The sequence below is a fragment of the Salvelinus namaycush genome, chromosome 6 (genome assembly GCF_016432855.1).
Source record: "Salvelinus namaycush isolate Seneca chromosome 6, SaNama_1.0, whole genome shotgun sequence".
Taxonomy (NCBI): domain Eukaryota; kingdom Metazoa; phylum Chordata; class Actinopteri; order Salmoniformes; family Salmonidae; genus Salvelinus; species Salvelinus namaycush.
In genome coordinates, this window is record NC_052312.1 from 38,332,797 (window position 1) to 38,352,890 (window position 20,094).

Below are 20,094 nucleotides of genomic sequence, written 5' to 3' on the forward strand. Positions count from 1 at the left end.
ACACTCACTAGACCATATATACACACAATATACACACTCACTAGACTACATATACACACACCATATACACACTCACTAGACCATATATACACACCATATACACACTCACTAGACTACATATACACACCATATACACACTCACTAGACTACATATACACACCATATGCACACTCACTAGACTATATATACACACACCATATACACACTCACTAGACTATATATACACACCATATACACACTCGCTAGATTATATATACACACCATATACACACTCACTAGACTATATATACACACCATATACACACTCACGAGACTATATATACACACCATATACACACTCACTAGACCATATATACACACCATATACACACTCACCAGACTACATATACACACCATATACACACTCACTAGACTACATATACACACCATATACACACTCACTAGACCATATATACACACAATATACACACTCACTAGACTACATATACACACACCATATACACCCTCACTAGACCATATATACACACCATATACACACTCACTAGACTACATATACACACCATATACACACTCACTAGACTACATATACACACCATATACACACTCACTAGACTACATATACACACCATATACACACTCACTAGACTATATATACACACCATATACACACTCACTAGACTATATATACACACTCACGAGACTATATATACACACCATATACACACTCACTAGACTATATATACACACACCATATACACACTCACTAGATTATATATACACACCATATACACACTCACTAGACTATATATACACACCATATACACACTCACGAGACTATATATACACACCATATACACACTCACTAGACTGCATATACACACCATATACACACTCACTAGACTATATATACACACACCATATACACACTCACTAGACTATATATACACACCATATACACACTCACTAGACTATATATACACACACCATATACACACTCACTAGACTATATATACACACACCATATACACACTCACTAGACTATATATACACACACCATATACACACTCACTAGACTATATATACACACACCATATACACACTCACTAGACTATATATACACACCATATACACACTCACTAGACTACATATACACACCATATACACACTCACTATACTACATATACACACCATATACACACTCACTATACTACATATACACACTCACTCAGACACACTACACTGTCACTCCCACACAAATCCCTCACACATTTAAACACACACACACACACACACACACACACACACACACACACACACACACACACACACACACACACACACACACACACACACACACACACACACACACACACGCATCATTTGTTGCTGCTACTCTGTTCTTTATTTACTCCTATTATTATCTATCCTGATGTCTAGTCACTTTACCCTGCCTTCATGTACATATCTACCTCAAATACCTTATTATTATCTATCCTGATGCCTAGTCATTTTACCCTGCCTTTATGTACATATCTACCTCAAATACCTTATTATTGTCTATCATGATGCCTAGTCACTTTACTTCATGTACATATCTACGTCAAATACCTTATTATTATCTATCCTGATGCCTAGTCACTTTACCCTGCCTTCATGTACATATCTACCTCAAATACCTTATTATTATCTATCCTGATGCCTAGTCACTTTACCCTGCCTTTATGTACATATCTACCTCAAATACCTTATTATTATCTATCCTGATGCCTAGTCACTTTACCCTGCCTTCATGTACATATCTATCTATCTGGTACTGGTACTCCCTGTATATAGATCCATTATTGATCTGGTACTGGTTCTCCCTGTATATAGATCCATTATTGATCTGGTACTGGTACTCCCTGTATATAGCTTCATTATTGATCTGGTACTGGTACTCCCTGTATATAGATCCATTATTGATCTGGTACTGGTACTCCCTGTATATAACTCCATTATTGATCTGGTACTGGTACTCCCTGTATATAGATCCATTATTGATCTGGTACTGGTACTCCCTGTATATAGATCCATTATTGATCTGGTACTGGTACTCCCTGTATATAGATCCATTATTGATCTGGTACTGGTACTCCCTGTATATAGATCCATTATTGATCTGGTACTGGTACTCCCTGTATATAGCTTCATTATTGATCTGGTACTAGTACTCCCTGTATATAGCTTCATTATTGATCTGGTACTGGTACTCCCTGTATATAGCTTCATTATTGATCTGGTACTGGTACTCCCTGTATATAGATCCATTATTGATCTGGTACTGGTACTCCCTGTATATAGCTTCCTTATTGATCTGGTACTGGTACTCCCTGTATATAGCTCCATTATTGATCTGGTACTGGTACTCCCTGTATATAGATCCATTATTGATCTGGTACTCCCTGTATATAGCTTCATTATTGATCTGGTACTGATACTCCCTGTATATAACTCCATTATTGATCTGGTACTGGTACTCCCTGTATATAGATCCATTATTGATCTGGTACTGGTACTCCCTGTATATAGATCCATTATTAATCTGGTACTGGTACTCCCTGTATATAGCTTCATTATTGATCTGGTACTGGTACTCCCTGTATATAGCTCTTATTTTACTCCTCTATTTTATTTTTAATCATCATTTATTTTACTCTGAATTGTTCGTAAGCAAGCATTTCACTGTAAAGTCTACACCTGTTGTATTCGGTGCATGTGATAAATACAATTTGATTTGAGAAAGTATTATCCCCCTGGCAAGGCACTAAACCCTACGTGCTCCTGTCAGTCACTCTGGATCAGAACGTCTGATAAACTGCCAAATGACTAAAATGTCAATGTAAATGAATGACTACTCATTAACCAAAGAGTACATAGAACAGATAAAAGAGCAACTCATATCAGAGAGGTGCTGTTAGACCAGTACCTTGACTCTGCCCGATGGCCTCCCTGTGGGCATGCAGCTGTGCCAGTCTGGTCTTCTCCTTCTTGCCAAACAGGCGTCCGATGGAGGACTTGATGCCCTTCTTCTTGGGCTGCTTGTTGATGGAGTCCTGACTGCTGGCTACGCTGCTCAGAGCACTGGCCTCTGCCTCCAGGTTGGCAGGAATGCTGCAAACACACGCACACATATGCACACACACGCACGAACACACACACACACGGTCAAGGAAAAAGATACAACTTGGGTAAGAGATCATTTGTCTCAAACTATCGTCAGGATGAAGAAGGTGGAGAGTGTGTGTGTGTGTGTGTGTGTGTGTGTGTGTGTGTGAGCTCTATAAGTGAAACATACCCTCGGGCCTCGTTGTGTGAGGAGGCTGGCAGTGTGCGGGTCATGCGTACGGTCCGGGGCGTGGGGGGAGGGGACGTCTCACACTTGATGGTAGCCTTGTCCTGACCGTCATCGTCGGTGGCTGCAATCTGACCGTGGAGAGGTGAAGAGACCTGTTAGTAGCTCTTATAAAACTAGTATAGTAACACCTCACACATCAATCTCTACAACACTGTTACTACACTATAGTCACACCTCACACATAAATCTCTACAATACTGTTACTACACTATAGTCACACCTCACACATCAATCTCTACAATACTGTTATGATACTATAGTAACACCTCACACATCAATCTCTACAATACTGTTATTACACTATAGTCACACCTCACACATCAATCTCTACAATACTGTTATTACACTATAGTAACACCTCACACATCAATCTCTACAATACTGTTATTACACTATAATAACACCTCACACATCAATCTCTACAATACTGTTATTACACTATAGTAACACCTCACACATCAATCTCTACAATACTGTTATTACACTATAGTAACACCTCACACATCAATCTCTACAATACTGTTATTACACTATAGTAACACCTCACACATCAATCTCTACAACACTGGTATTACACTATAGTCACACCTCACACATCAATCTCTACAATACTGTTATTACACTATAATAACACCTCACACATCAATCTCTACAATACTGTTATTACACTATAGTCACACCTCACACATCAATCTCTACAATACTGTTATTACACCTCACACATCAATCTCTACAATACTGTTATTACACTATAATAACACCTCACACATCAATCTCTACAATACTGTTATTACACTATAGTAACACCTCACACATCAATCTCTACAATACTGTTATTACACTATAGTAACACCTCACACATCAATCTCTACAATACTGTTATTACACTATAGTCACACCTCACACATCAATCTCTACAATACTGTTATTACACCTCACATCAATCTCTACAATACTGTTATTACACTATAATAACACCTCACACATCAATCTCTACAATACTGTTATTACACTATAGTAACACCTCACACATCAATCTCTACAATACTGTTATTACACTATAGTCACACCTCACACATCAATCTCTACAATACTGTTATTACACTATAGTAACACCTCACACATCAATCTCTACAATACTGTTATTACACTATAGTCACACCTCACACATCAATCTCTACAATACTGTTATTACACTATAATAACACCTCACACATCAATCTCTACAATACTGTTATTACACTATAGTAACACCTCACACATCAATCTCTACAATACTGTTATTACACTATAGTCACACCTCACACATCAATCTCTACAATACTGTTATTACACTATAATAACACCTCACACATCAATCTCTACAATACTGTTATTACACTATAATAACACCTCACACATCAATCTCTACAATACTGTTATTACACTATAATAACACCTCAACAATCTCTACAATACTGTTATTACACTATAATAACACCTCACACATCAATCTCTACAATACTGTTATTACACTATAATAACACCTCACACATCAATCTCTACAATACTGTTATTACACTATAATAACACCTCACACATCAATCTCTACAATACTGTTATTACACTATAATAACACCTCACACATCAATCTCTACAATACTGTTATTACACTATAATAACACCTCACACATCAATCTCTACAATACTGTTATTACACTATAGTAACACCTCACACATCAATCTCTACAATACTGTTATTACACTATAGTAACACCTCACACATCAATCTCTACAATACTGTTATTACACTATAATAACACCTCACACATCAATCTCTACAATACTGTTATTACACTATAATAACACCTCACACATCAATCTCTACAATACTGTTATTACACTATAATAACACCTCACACATCAATCTCTACAATACTGTTATTACACTATAGTAACACCTCACACATCAATCTCTACAATACTGTTATTACACTATAATAACACCTCACACATCAATCTCTACAACACTGTTGCTTATAGGTCTTCAGAGTCCAATAATGGCAAGGATACACCAGATCATGACAGTCATCTACAGGAAGACAGAGATACTATGAATTTGAAATGTCTAATGTAATAAAATGAACATATCATTAGTACTGTACCTTTCTCCTGTGTTTCCTCAGATCACTGGGCTGCAGGGTGGAGGACAGGAAAGAAAAGGAAAACAGCAGTTTACAGTAAATCAGTAAGATTAAACTAAATGTCCTCCCCCATACAGAAACACCTCATGTATAGTTATAGACATGGCTAGCCGATATACCATCAGGTGGGCACATGACCTGTCAATTACACATTACACCACACAATCAATTACAGTGATTTGTTGACAAAATAACCTGCTTTGTCACTATTCATTTGAGAGGTCAATAAAACCAAAGGCTCATTCTTTAAAAGCCCCTGGGTATTGGCAACATTCTCTGTCTGAGACCGTCTGGCTGTCTGTCTGGCTGGCTGGTTGGATGGCTGGCTGGTGGAAGGCTGGATGGCTGGATGGATGGCTGGATGGATTGTGGGGATTTGAATACTTTTTGTGCAGTGGAGGATAGAAAAAAAGAGACAGACTCCTTATGATGGGGACATCTGGAGCGCTACAGTCCTGGGTCAGTGTGCTGTGTGTGTGTGTGTGTGTGTGTGTGTGTGTGTGTGTGTGTGTGTGTGTGTGTGTGTGTGTGTGTGTGTGTGTGTGTGGGTGTGTGTGTGTGTGTGTGTGTGTGTGTGACAGACAGACAGACAGACAGACAGACAGACAGACAGACAGACAGACAGACAGACAGACAGACAGACAGACAGACAGACAGACAGACAGACAGACAGACAGACAAAGAGATAGAGAGAGAAAAATCCTCTATCGGCGGCACACACAGTCAACTGATCAGTTCATTCTAATGCGTGTATTTCTAGCCTGCCATTCAATAATGTCATCTGGGTATTCATCAGGGCAGACCTTTTTTCCTTGTTAGTATTGTCTCCATCTGAAGCTGGAGCAGCCAGAGCTACACACTAGTAAAAACAACAATGTACCAAGGCACATGACAGGGACATGTTGCAACAGTACATGTATTGACCTAACAGACAGTACTTTTATTGACCTAACAGACAGTACATGTATTGACCTAACAGACAGTACTTTCATTGACCTAACAGACAGTACTTTCATTGACCTAACAGACAGTACATGTATTGACCTAACAGACAGTACTTTCATTGACCTAACAGACAGTACTTTCATTGACCTAACAGACAGTACATGTATTGACCTAACAGACAGTACATGTATTGACCTAACAGACAGTACTTTTATTGACCTAACAGACAGTACATGTATTGACCTAACAGACAGTACATGTATTGACCTAACAGACAGTACTTTTATTGACCTAACAGACAGTACTTTTATTGACCTAACAGACAGTACTTTTATTGACCTAACAGACAGTACTTTTATTGACCTAACAGACAGTACTTTTATTGACCTAACAGACAGTACTTGTATTGACCTAACAGACAGTACTTTTATTGACCTAACAGACAGTACTTTTATTGACCTAACAGACAGTACTTTTATTGACCTAACAGACAGTACTTTTATTGACCTAACAGACAGTACTTTTATTGACCTAACAGACAGTACTTTTATTGCTCAATAGGACAATAGTGGCAAAATATAAAAAATCTTCTGAAGTCCTTAAAACATAGTAAACAAACATAGCACAGACTATCACATCCTGGTATCTACAACACACACAAACCAAGCCAAGCTCTACGATGAAGGAGTAATGAACCCCAGCCAGATAGATTATCTCTGTCAGAGCTGCTTTGAAATCTGGTACGGGGTCATTTGAGGTTACTAGTTTACCATCAAATTGAGTTAACTCTCCGTTATAGCATAATCAAGGGCAGCTCAGGTGAAGTAGTCGTATGAGGTCTATTGAAAGAGCAAGGCTGAGAACAAAGAATGAGAGGCCAAACACAGCATACTGAATGCTGATCCCAGGTGCTTCTATTGGCCCTGTCCTGCACCACAATACAGACAGAGCCTGATACGGCTGTGGTAGCCTTCGTCAAGACTGGGATACACTCGTACATACACCCCCCACCACACCCACAGCCCGTCCTGACCCCAGCAGCGTACCAGTGTCATGATACCCATGCGCTCCATGTCTGCGGTGCTGCGGTGGTCCAGCTTGGGGGTGGAGTGTCCGCTGGGCGGGGAGGAAGAGGCCAGGGAGGAGGCGGTGGCCGAGGCGGTGATGGAGGCTCCGGGGTGGTGCATACGGGCCAGGTTGAGACCCTCCAGGCTGACGCTGGCCACACGGTTCTCTATCTCCTCCGCCCGCAGCTCTGTCGACTCCTTCTCCTCCTGGATCAGTCTGGGAGAGAGGGGGAGGCAGAGAGGGAGGGAGGAATTGATTAGACTTATTTCACAGCTGTATTCAGCCACTGTATATATAGAAAGCTCATTCACCCAACAGGACTCTGAGAATTCTCAGAATCCCTTGATCCTTTGTGGTTAAATTCTCTGGATGTTCATGGAAATCCCCACTGCAGACCCCTAGGGCTCCTCTTAAAGACAAAGCCGGGAGACAAAAAGCCAGTTCATTACCCATAAACCATATGGGCGCACAACACTACCTCACAACACTAATTAATTTAGAATTTAATTCACAAGGCTTCTGCCATCGGAGCTGAAATCGTATTCCAACTCAGCATATTCTTACCCAGAAATCACCCCGATGAGGCATGTCTCTATCGATTGTGCTTATAAGCAAAAAACAATAAAGGCCTTAGGTAAATTAACAACACTTCACTTTAAAATGTCACTTAAGCTTAGGGTTGTGTGAAATAATACTTGGCTAATCCCCAGACAAGAAGATCAGTACAATATTAACAAGCAAGTAACATACCTTGTATCTTGAATAAGCCCAAACCAGTAAATACTGTTGTTTGATTTCAAACTGTGTCAGGCTCCCAATGTTAACCAAGTGTTTATCATCTTAATACAATAGATTATTCTGACAGCTAAGTGGGTAAATGATCAATACTTGAATAAAACTACAGTATATCAGTGTCAGCTCCTCGCAGCTTTTCTAGGTACTGTAACTGGCAGTATCTGAGGTTTGTGTTTAATTCATCTAGACAGGGCATCACACTCTGCAGACAACAGCCAACAAGCTTCAGCCCTGAAGACAAGTGTGTCCACACACATCCCTGGATATCCAATCAATTACTGTCTCATTAAATCAATTTCATTGCCACAGAAACCTGAGGCACGGAGCCCACTGATAGGATGAGCCAGCCTTAGGGGTGGAGAAAGCTAGGCCAACACCCATAAACTCTCCCTCATGTCAAGCACTAAGAGGCATATTTTACCAATCAACAATGAAGTGACCAACATGGATTAATTAAATCAATGTGTCAGTAATGTTTCCCAAGGAACTTTATCCACATAACATACAACTTGATTTACATATAGATCAGTCACAAGGGGTGTTTCCTGGCAATGAGACCTGACCAGGAAGCCAACAGTTTTTATAAATGTAAATGTCTGATCCCTAGCATGGTCTGTCCAATAAGAGCAGGGTTAAAGTGAGGTAAATGTCTGGTCCTTAGCATGGTCTGTCCAATAAGAGCAGGGTTAAAGTCAGGTAAATGTCTGGTCCCTAGCATGGTCTGTCCAATTAGAGCAGGGTTAAAGTCAGGTAAATGTCTGATCCCTAGTATGGTCTGTCCAATAAGAGCAGGGTTAAAGTCAGGTAAATGTCTGGTCCTTAGCATGGTCTGTCCAATTAGAGCAGGGTTAAAGTCAGGTAAATGTCTGGTCCCTAGCATGGTCTGTCCAATAAGAGCAGGGTTAAAGTCCCGTACCGTATCTCTTTGTTAATGGCGTCCAGCTGCTCCTGCAGCATCATGGCTAGGGTCTGGGCGTCTGAGTGACCGCCGGGGGACAGCAGGTCCATGGAGCTGAACATGGTCTCCCGGTCATCGTCATCAATGTCCGACATGTCAGACATCTCACTCTCAAAGGGGTGGCTACCCAGGATACCTAGCTGCTGAGAGCGCCACTCGTGCTCCCCCAGTGACTTAGCCTGTAGGGGAGGGTGGGTTTACAGATACAGAAGTGTGCACTAATCAAGGGAAGTGTACACTAATCAAGGGAAGTGTGCACTAATCAAGTGAAGGGAGTGTTCTTGAGGTTATCCTGGTAAAACATCATGGGCAGGATGACATAACTGTAGAGAGATGTGACATTTTAATGTAAAGAGACTTGAATATGTTTTTGCACTGTACAAATATTACAGCACACATTATGATTAATGCATTCAATGCAGTATTTTGGTTTTATAAAATAATTGGCTAAGTAAAGCTGTCAGCTTCAGGGAGCCTAAAATGTCTCTACTAATTCAACTTTCATCAGACAAAATAATGAGGCTTGACTTTTAATACGTCCCAAAGGATCTTAACAAGCCATTAAAGAGTTTTTAATAAAAATAAAAATATGCTAAAACAATCTTCTAAGATTACTGCTGAATGTCAGTATTTATCTCCAGGTTATTTCAGTCTTCAAACCTGAGACACTGTAACAGTAGCACTTTATAACAATGATCCTCAAAGGCAATGCTAACCAATCACACCCATCTCCAACAGGTTTCCCTCTGTCGTGCTAATGCTAACAGTCTGGCTCCATGCAACCATGCAGACCTGAGTTCAAATACTTTATCTGTACTTGTTTAAGCTTTCCTGGCTTAATGGATAGAATAGTCCTACTACTGCCTCTACCTCAGCCAGGGCTGACCAGAGAGAGACTAGTTCCTGACCTTGCTCTCGTCCCTGCGGAGACCCATGCGTCCTCTCCTGGGCCTGCGGATGACCTTGGCTGACCGGTAGTGGTCTGACTGGGTCTCAGCCAGGGAGCCCAGGGAGAAGCGGAGCTCCCCCGACGTGTCCAGGTGAGACCTGATAGATAGATAGAGAGATAGAGAGATAGAGAGATAGAGAGATAGATATATAGATAGATAGATAGATAGATAGATAGATAGATAGATAGATAGATAGATAGATAGAGAGAGAGAGAGAGAGAGAGAGAGAGAGAGAGAGAGAGAGAGAGCGAGAGAGAGAGAGAGAGAGAGAGAGAGAGAGAACATGCATGTCAGACACAGTAACATCAACTTTGTTCAAACTGAAGGCAGTATTGAAATTGCAGATATTGTGCAAAAAATAATACCAAAACCAAGAGGATCTGCTTGTTTAAAATGGCCTGCTTCTTTATCTAGTAGGAAGACAGTGTTGTGACGCATCATGTTAATTTGTAAGGAATCAACAGTCAGTGCTTGTGTGGTTTTCAACCGGTGGCAAATTGCTTTTCTAATGAGTTGTGACTGAAGAGGACAATCAGGAGATCATGACAGCTGCTGTCATCACAGAACTCCAGCCCAGTTATTTGGACTTTATCACACATTCTGTCAGTGGAAAAATAAAAGGAGTCCCCCAACCAGACCCACACCCACACACACACACACACTACACTGAGAGTACAAAACATTAATGACACCTGCTCTTTCCATGACATAGAATGACCTGGTGAATCCAGATGAAAGCCATGATCCCTTCAAATCAGTGTAGGTGAAGGGGAGGAGACAGGTTAAAGAAGGATTTTTAAGCCTTGAGACAATTGAGACATGGATTGTGTATGTGTGCCTTGTGTGCCAATGGGCAAGACACAATATTTAAGTGCATTGGAACAGGATATGGTAGTAGGTGCCAGGGGCACTGGTTTGTGTCAAGAACTGCAACTGTGCTGGGTTTTTCACGCTCAACAGTTTCCCGTGTGTATCAAGAATGGTCCACCACCCAAAGGACATCCAGCCAACTTGACAAAACTGTGAGAAGCATTGGAGTCAACATGGGCCAGCATCCCTGTGGAACGCTTTCGACACCTTGTAGAGTCCATGCCCCGACGAATTGAGGACAAAAGAGGGGGGGGTACAACTCAATATTAGGAAGGTGTTCATAATGTTTTGTACACTCAGTGTATACGCACACACACACACACACACACACACACACACACACACACACACACACACACACACACACACACACACACACACACACACACACACACACACACACACACACACACACACACACACACACACACACACACACACACTGGCCTACAAACTCACCCATACCGTGACAGAGTGGGTTCTGTGAGTGAGCCTGTTCTCAGTCGGAACTGGTCCAACTCTGATCTCAGCTTGTCTATCTCATCTGCCAGATGAGTCTGGAGGGAAGCCGGGAAACAGGGACGACATGAGGTGTACAGAAAACCTTGTGAAGTTTCTTATTCATTACCGTAAAACCCTGGATTGCAATTTCAATCTCCACAACATGATTGGACAGCACTTGCTAGTCAGTTCTCGTACTCTGCCTGGTTATGGATTTCTATCTCACTATCTGAACCGAGAGCAACGGTTTCTTGTGAATATTCAATGGAGAAGATGATAACAAATTAAACCCAAAGTCCAACACCCAGATCATTATTTATCTATTAAAAAGCACTTTATTAAACCAACCTCATGTAAAATTCAAAACTGATCGGGGGGACTTACTTTTTCATGGATTGAATCCTCGTACTGTTTTCTGTAGCATTCCGAGTCTTGTATTAAAACATTCTGAAATGGAAAGAGAAGTATTCCAGTCAATCTATGGCCATTTCCTCAAATTCATCTGAAATAAAACTTTATGACATATTGGTATTGATGTGGTCTCCATGTTTAACCTTCTCTTCCAGAGCAGCCATCCTCTCTTTCAGGTGGAGCTGAAGACGTTCGTTGGACTCTGTAAGAAGTCTGTCCACCGTGTCCGACAGGCGCTTGTTGTGTTCCTCGTTCATCTTTTCTCTCTGCCGAGCCTGAGAGGGACAAAAAATACAAAGTGTGTGACTTTCAAAAGCAGAAGCTTGACAGTATGTCTTACCACACGAGTACATTTTCTAACCACTCTAATGTTGTAAAATACTGAAACAAGTCACCTGGATAGTGCAAAGTCATTCTCTTAAACTTCTATGAGGAGCAGGTGCAATGAAGCCAGTCTGTGATGGGCAGCATGTAGCTTAATCTAGCATACTAGCCTTATGGCAGCTAGCGTGCTAGGCTGCCCATGGTCAGCAAATAGGTGGAATGTAGCATCATGTAGCATAACCTAGCCTAGCATACTAGCCTTATGGCAGCTAGCACGCTAGGCTGCCCATGGTCAGCACACAGGTGTCATGTAGCATCATGTAGCATAACCTAGCCTAGCATGTTAGCATAGTCCCCTGGAGGTGACTCACTCTGAGCAGCTCCTGGTGCTTCTCCTCCAGCTGGCCCTCCAGGTGCCTCATGCGTTCCTCGATGCTGCCGTGACGCTCCTCTGCCTGCAGGGGCCACCACACAGACAGGGGTGGGGGGAGAGAGAAAGGGGGGCAGGGGGCACAGTGACCCGCCAGTTTAGCAGCCATGGAGGGAAACACAGACACATAATGCAGGGGCAACAAGACAAGACAGAGCCAAAAGCCTCTACTCCTCCAGTCTCAGATGGAACAGATAGATCACCAAAGCACAGGTAGAGAGAGGGGTGAGAGAAGGGCCAGGTCACAAGCAGTTGCTGCAGCAGTTAAGTCTACTAGCAATGAGCCCAGCCAGTGACATGCAGCTTTCCCCACAGTTTCAACCCTGCCTACGGACACAAGGAAAAACAAATATCCCCACAAGCAATCTCAGTACAATGACTCGTGACAACAGAAAGAAATAAAACCAGCATGGATTTTTTTTTTTATGTAGTCTAGTAGTTAACGACAGTACTGTGGCACTCTGTGGGACTACCTTCCTAAGAATGGAGTTCATGTCTTGGAGTTTAGCTTCCATAACAAACTGATAATCATCAGGAGAGGAGGCGGAGCTCGAGTCAGACTATGGGGCAGCAGGAGAGGAGAGGAACATATTACAGGGTCAGAGGTGATTGCATGCATAGCCTGCACATACAGTACTAACACATAACAAACAACACATTATTGAAAAGACTCACTCCGGAATATTCTACATGTATGATGATAATCAGTTATACATAAGCAGTTTTGAAATTAACTCTCCTAGAATATGATGGAGCGGTTAAAGTAACTGTCCAGGGAAAATCTCACTTTTAAAAGTTCATATTCTATTAACTCATACACAAATAATTTTGTTGACTCATCCTACTCATCCTCATCCCTCGTATTTGTGGCCAAAGCATAAATTGGAAAAGAACACATACAAAACCCTACCTCAAACGTGTATCTCAAAACAGACTGTTTCAAAAATGCTTGTTATTTCCTCCTGGAGGATGAGCTTGCCAATCAGCGGTCTACTTGCATGAATATTTTATATGACCGGTATACGCCCACACCATTCAGTTGTTGCGGTATGCCCATAACATTCCAACACAGAAAATATGCTTTTTAACATAATTATTTAAAACATTTTTGGGAAGGAAACTATTTCACTCATATTGCATTTCATTTTAGGTCATATTTCATAGAAATCTGGAAGCACTGGAGTTACTTTAATGATGGGAGCAACGTGTGCTGCGTCTGTGTCTGCATGCATACACGTGTGTTTATGTGTGTGTGTGACCGTGTATGTGTGTGTGTGTGTGTGTGTGTGTGTGTGTGTGTGTGTGTGTGTGTGTGTGTGTGTGTGTGTGTCCTCTCACCTTGGTGAGTGCTGCTATCCTCTGGGCTAGTTCAGCCTCCACCTCTGGCAGGGTCTCAGCCTTTCTCATGGTCTGCTGCAGCTTCTGCTCTGCTAGCTCCAAACGCTCCAGCAGCTGCCTGTTCTTATCCTCCATCTGCACACACATACACACAGGGAAACACACACACAGGGGGGAAACATTGTGACTTATGACCCTGACCCGTATCACACATGGAGTACCACTCAATGCCAATCTCAAGAGAGCTTTCTGAGTATTTCTGGACAGACTAAGTCACATGTAATACATATAGAACCGAATGTGTATACACTGAAGTTATTCTTTATCAGAAACACAGACAACCTTCTACTACATAGAGTATACATTAGGGATGTAATGATACACCGATACGCATCAGTCCCCTAATCAAATGTTTAAGATACAAGTCCATCGTTCCGCGGACCCTAAACCGATCCAAATACAGCATGGATCGGTCAGAAAATCTATTAAAACGTTACGAATCGCTGGTTCACTAAAATGTTCTGCTCACATTACATTCTATCTTCTGAAAATACCTCTCATCTTTAGCAACAGCTGATGCGTCCTCTCCTTCAGTGTCCAACTGCATGTACAGTTGAAGTCGAAAGTTTACATATACTTAGGTTGGAGTCATTAAAACTCGTTTTTCAACCACTCCACAAATTTCTTGTTAACAGACTATAGTTTTGGCAAGTCGGTTGTGCATGACACAAGTCATTTTTCCAACAATTGTTTACAGATAGATTATTTCACTTATAATTCACTATATCACAATTCCAGTGGGTCAGAAGTTAATATACACTAAGTAGACTGTGCCTTTAAACAGAAATTCCAGAAAATGATGTCATGGCTTTAGAAGCTTCTGATAGGCTAATTTACATAATTTGAGTCAATTGGAGGTGTACCTGTGGATGTATTTCAAGGCCTACCTTCAAACTCAGTGCCTCTTTTCTTGACATCATGGGAAAATCAAAAGGAATCAGCCAAGACCTCAGAAAAAAAATTGTAGACCTCCACAAGTCTGGTTCCTCCTTGGGAGCAATTTCCAAATGCCTGAAGGTACCACGTTCATCTGTACAAACAATAGTACGCAAGTATAAACACCATGGGACCACGCAGCCGCCATACTGCTCAGGAAGGAGACGCGTTCTGTCTCCTAGAGATTAACGTACTTTGGTGCGTTAAATGCAAATCAATCCCAGAACAACAGCAAGGGACCTAGTGAAGATGCTGGAGGAAACGAGTACAAAAGTATCTATATCCACAGTAAAACGAGTCCTATATCGACATAACCTGAAAGGCCGCTCAGCAAGGAAGAAGCCACTGCTCCAAAACCGCCATAAAAAAGCCAGACTATGGTTTGCAACTGCACATGGGGACAAAGATTGTACTTCTTGGAGAAATGTCCTCTGGTCTGATGAAACAAAAATAGAACTGTTTGGCCATAAAGACCATCGTTATGTTTGGAGGAAAAAGTGGGACGCTTGGGGGTGCTTTGCTGCAGGAGGGACTTGTGCACTTCACAAAATAGATGGCATCATGAGGCAGGAAAATTATGTGGATAGATTGAAGCAACATCTCAAGATATCAGTCAGGAAGTTAAAGCTTGGTCGCAAATGGGTCTTCCAAATGGACAATAACCCCAAACATACTTCCAAAGTTGTGGCAAAATGGCTTAAGGACAACAAAGTCAAGGTATTGGAGTGGCCATCACAAACCCCTGACCTCAATCCTATAGAAAATCTGTGGGCAGAACTGAAAAAGCGTGTGTGAGCAAGGAGGCCTACAAACCTGACTCAGTTACACCAGCTCTGTCAGGAGGAATGGGCCATAATTCACCCAACTTATTGTGGGAAGCTTGTGGAAGGCTACCCGAAACGTTTGACCCAAGTTAAACAATTTAAAGGCAATGCTACCAAATAGTAACTGAGTGTCACGCCCTGACCCTAGAGAGCCTTTTTATTTCTCTATTTTGGTTAGGTCAGCGTGTGATTTGGGTGGGCATTCTAGTTTTCTATTTCTTTGTTGGCCGGGTATGGTTCCCAATCAGAGGCAGCTGTCTGTCGTTATCTCTGATTGGGAATCATACTTAGGCAGCCTGTTTTTCCACCCTAGTTTGTGGGGTGTTGTTTTTGCACTGTAGCTGTATAGCCCTGCAGAACTTTACGTTCGTTGATCTTTTGTTGTTTTTTTGGTGTTCATTCGAAAATAAATTAAGATGTACACTTTCCACGCTGCGCTTTGGTCTTATTCCGACGACGGACGTAACACTGAGTGTATGTAAACTTCTGACCCACTGGGAATGTGATGAAAGAAATAAAATCTGAAATAAATCATTCTCTCTACTATTATTCTGACATTTCACATTCTTAAAATAAAGTGGTGATCCTAACTGACCTAAGACAAGGAATTTTTACTAGGATTAAATGTCAGGAATTGTGAAAAACGGAGTTTAAATGTATTTGGCTACGGTGTATGTAAACTTCCAACATCAACTGTAACTGTGTTGACAGTCATTGATCTACAAGTCATTTAACAAGCTGAACAACCCCGGGCAATATCAGTATCCTAGTCAAACTGCGCACCGTTCCCAGTTTCGCAAACTGACCAACGCGAGGTCGGTGCTTGTTCCTGATCTTGCACATCTACGCGGCACCTTCAGCATTCAAACGCTAAAATAGCTTGCGTGATATTAGGCTTTATTAATTGAATGACAACCTCTGTAATTTGCTAGGTTATTGTTATCTATGTGCTGTTGAAAATGGTGTTTTACTGGAATAAAATGAAACTACCGGAGACATAACTCTCATCTGGCTATACCTGCTGAACGGGTTTTACAATAGATTTGATTTTGATTGTTCAGGTTCACCAACAGCAAAGGTTTTGGTAGTTTTCTGTTTAAAACATTCAGTGTATATGTTTTTTTTGTTTATTTTTTATATACAGGGAAAAGTTGATTATTTCATAACGAGGACAGAAATCACTTTGTGAGGCTCACTGCATGGCCGAAGAAAGAGGAGAAAATAATCTCGCTCCGTAAAAATGTCCAAATGGTCAAAACCATTCGATTTGGAGATGGGGGTGAAATCCAAAATTGTGCTCTATATTCATTGCCCATGTCATAGCTAATTTGTAATTGATACATTACTAGATCAAACACTTAATCTGCAAAAATGACAAGTTAATTAGTGGGTGATGGTGATTTCATAACCAAAGTGGGGGGACAAAAAACATTGCCACCCCTAATCTGATAGTGGGGTGGCGTAGCTCAGATGCCTTCATAGTACATACATCATAGACATACATAATTTACAAAGACACACACACACACACGTCAGATTAGACAGATTCAGCTCAGAGAGGTCCAGCTCATGAGCTCCATCAGCAGCAGATATTGAATGTGAAAATGAATGTGTTTATGCAACAAATGTTTCTGCATCTAATCGTACCGCATCAAATTGCATCGATTCGTTCTCTACTCAAACCGATGTGCACCGAATCGTTTCAAACTAAATGTATCGTTCCTATATCTAGATATGTATCGAATCGTCTTGAAAGGAAAAGATGCACACTCCTAGTATACATCATTTAAGGTACAGCAGTAGAGACAAAGTAAAACCTCTGTTTCCCTATGTCCCAGTCAATCTTCCTCCTGGCTCTGCTCAGTTTCAGGCTGTTCCATTTCCAGGAACTATTTGGCAGCTGTCTCCAACAGCAACAGAAGCTCCCGTCCCCCCTATAGCATTGGCCTTGGCAGCCCATGCCCAGTAATTAGACATGAGTGGGCTAGGGTCCGTGGGGGGCCTGGAGGGGCCAGACCAGGGCTCTATGTGTGTGTCTCTCTGCTATACTGTGTGTTTACTACTACTGTATGTATATACAGGCCCAGCACCCAGCTTTGGGGAAAAAAACTATTCCCTGCATCCTCTCTCGCTCTCCATCCTTCCTGCAATCTTTCTGTCTCCCTTTTTGTCTCTCCTGAGTGGCTCATCTCCAACAGTCAGTGCCAAGGCCCTGGGGCTAGGCCATTGGCACGGCAACACGAAAAACCAGATCAGCAGGGGTGGTGGTGTGATGTGAGTGCTGGGGATTTATTTCTGTATGCTCTGAGAATTCTGTTGGATGGAGTATCATTCAACTCTCCCTGATTGAAGTTCAGAGTTAGACTTAGCCCAAATTTCCTAGTGGCAAGGGAATGGGCCAGGATGCCATTGGAAAGAACCAAGGGACCGATGCCAGAGACAAACCAAGGGCAAACATTGGATTAGAAATGTAAGTTTAGAAAATTGCACATGAAAATTGCTTATGGTTTATTTCATTTTATAAACTGGGTGGTTTGAGCCCTGAATGCTGATTGACTGACATATCAGACCATATACCACGGGTATGACAAAATGTTTAGTTTTACTGCTCTGATAACGTTGAAAACCAGTTTATAATAGCAATAAGGCTCCTCGGGGGTTTGTGTTATATGGCCAATATACCACGGCTAAGGGCTGTATCCAGGCACTCCATGTTGCGACGTACATAAGAACAGCCCTTAGCCGGGGTCTATTGGCCATATACCACACATCCTCGGGCCTTATTGCTTAAATGTGCACGGAGTACTTTCTGTCTAGCAAAGTGGATTCATGTGTGTGTGTGTGTGTGTGTGTGTGTGTGTGTGTGTGTGTGTATGTGTGTGTGTGTGTGTGTGTGTGTGTGTGTGTGTGTGTGTGTGTGTGTGTGTGTGTGTGTGTGTGTGTGTGTGTGTGTGTGTGTGTGTGTGTGTTCTCTATAGCTTGGCAATACAAATGTATGAAAATCCATCTGCCTTGAGCTCAGCTGTAGGTGCTGTATCTGTGATTGCTCCCCCTCCTTAACCATAACATTATTCACAATACCAAATAACTCAGGCACAGCAACCATGCACATCCACCCACACAGCATCTTCAAGTAACTACAATAAAAATCCTGACCCATACGCAAATGACTCAGCTGGAGTTAAACACAATGTCAAGATGCTCTCTCGTTTCAGAATGTTAGAAACTCTTATTAATCAAAGACGAGAGTTATCCTTGATCACTACTGGCAACAAACGCTGTGTTATTCTCCAGATCGCAGGTGATTTCAGCAAATATGTATGCTATTGTAACTACGGTACTCCCTTAATGTAGAGAACGATCAGCCTCCTGAGCCCATGGAGATCTCCTTTAAACCAGAGAGGCCAGATGGAATTGAGTTTTGTTAAACCAGAGACGCCAGATGGAATTGAGTTTTGTTAAACCAGAGACGCCAGATGGAATTGAGTTTCGTTAAACCAGAGACGCCAGATGGAATTGAGTTTTGTTAAACCAGAGACGCCAGATGGAATTGAGTTTTGTTAAACCAGAGACACCAGATGGAATTGAGTTTCGTTAAACCAGAGACGCCAGATGGAATTGAGTTTCGTTAAACCAGAGAGGCCAGATGGAATTGAGTTTTGTTAAACCAGAGACACCAGATAGAATTGAGTTTTGTTAAACCAGAGACGCCAGATGGAATTGAGTTTCGTTAAACCAGAGACGCCAGATGGAATTGAGTTTCGTTAAACCAGAGACACCAGATGGGATTGAGTTTCGTTAAACCAGAGACGCCAGATGGAATTGAGTTTCGTTAAACCAGAGACGCCAGATGGAATTGAGTTTCGTTAAACCAGAGACGCCAGATGGAATTGAGTTTCGTTAAACCAGAGACGCCAGATGGAATTGAGTTTCGTTAAACCAGAGACGCCAGATGGAATTGAGTTTCGTTAAACCAGAGACGCCAGATGGAATTGAGTTTCGTTAAACCAGAGACGCCAGATGGAATTGAGTTTTGTTAAACCAGAGACGCCAGATGGAATTGAGTTTCGTTAAACCAGAGACGCCAGATGGAATTGAGTTTCGTTA

The 20,094-nt window shown here is 41.7% G+C and overlaps 1 protein-coding gene across 3 annotated transcripts in view; it reads right to left on the bottom strand.

Moving 5' to 3' along the window:
• The window catches only part of LOC120049378 (liprin-alpha-2-like), a 192,020-nt gene that overhangs the window by 14,191 nt on the left and 157,735 nt on the right, over positions 1-20,094 (bottom strand). For all 3 annotated transcript variants that reach the window (XM_038995645.1, XM_038995647.1, XM_038995646.1), the window contains 11 exons: positions 14,168-14,302; positions 12,771-12,854; positions 12,219-12,350; positions 12,049-12,111; positions 11,629-11,720; positions 10,252-10,390; positions 9,302-9,522; positions 7,569-7,806; positions 5,539-5,568; positions 3,335-3,462; positions 2,966-3,150 (listed from right to left, as the gene is read on the bottom strand). In XM_038995645.1, the coding sequence (XP_038851573.1) occupies positions 2,966-3,150; positions 3,335-3,462; positions 5,539-5,568; positions 7,569-7,806; positions 9,302-9,522; positions 10,252-10,390; positions 11,629-11,720; positions 12,049-12,111; positions 12,219-12,350; positions 12,771-12,854; positions 14,168-14,302 (1,447 nt within the window). The remainder of the gene's footprint in view (positions 1-2,965; positions 3,151-3,334; positions 3,463-5,538; positions 5,569-7,568; positions 7,807-9,301; positions 9,523-10,251; positions 10,391-11,628; positions 11,721-12,048; positions 12,112-12,218; positions 12,351-12,770; positions 12,855-14,167; positions 14,303-20,094) is intronic.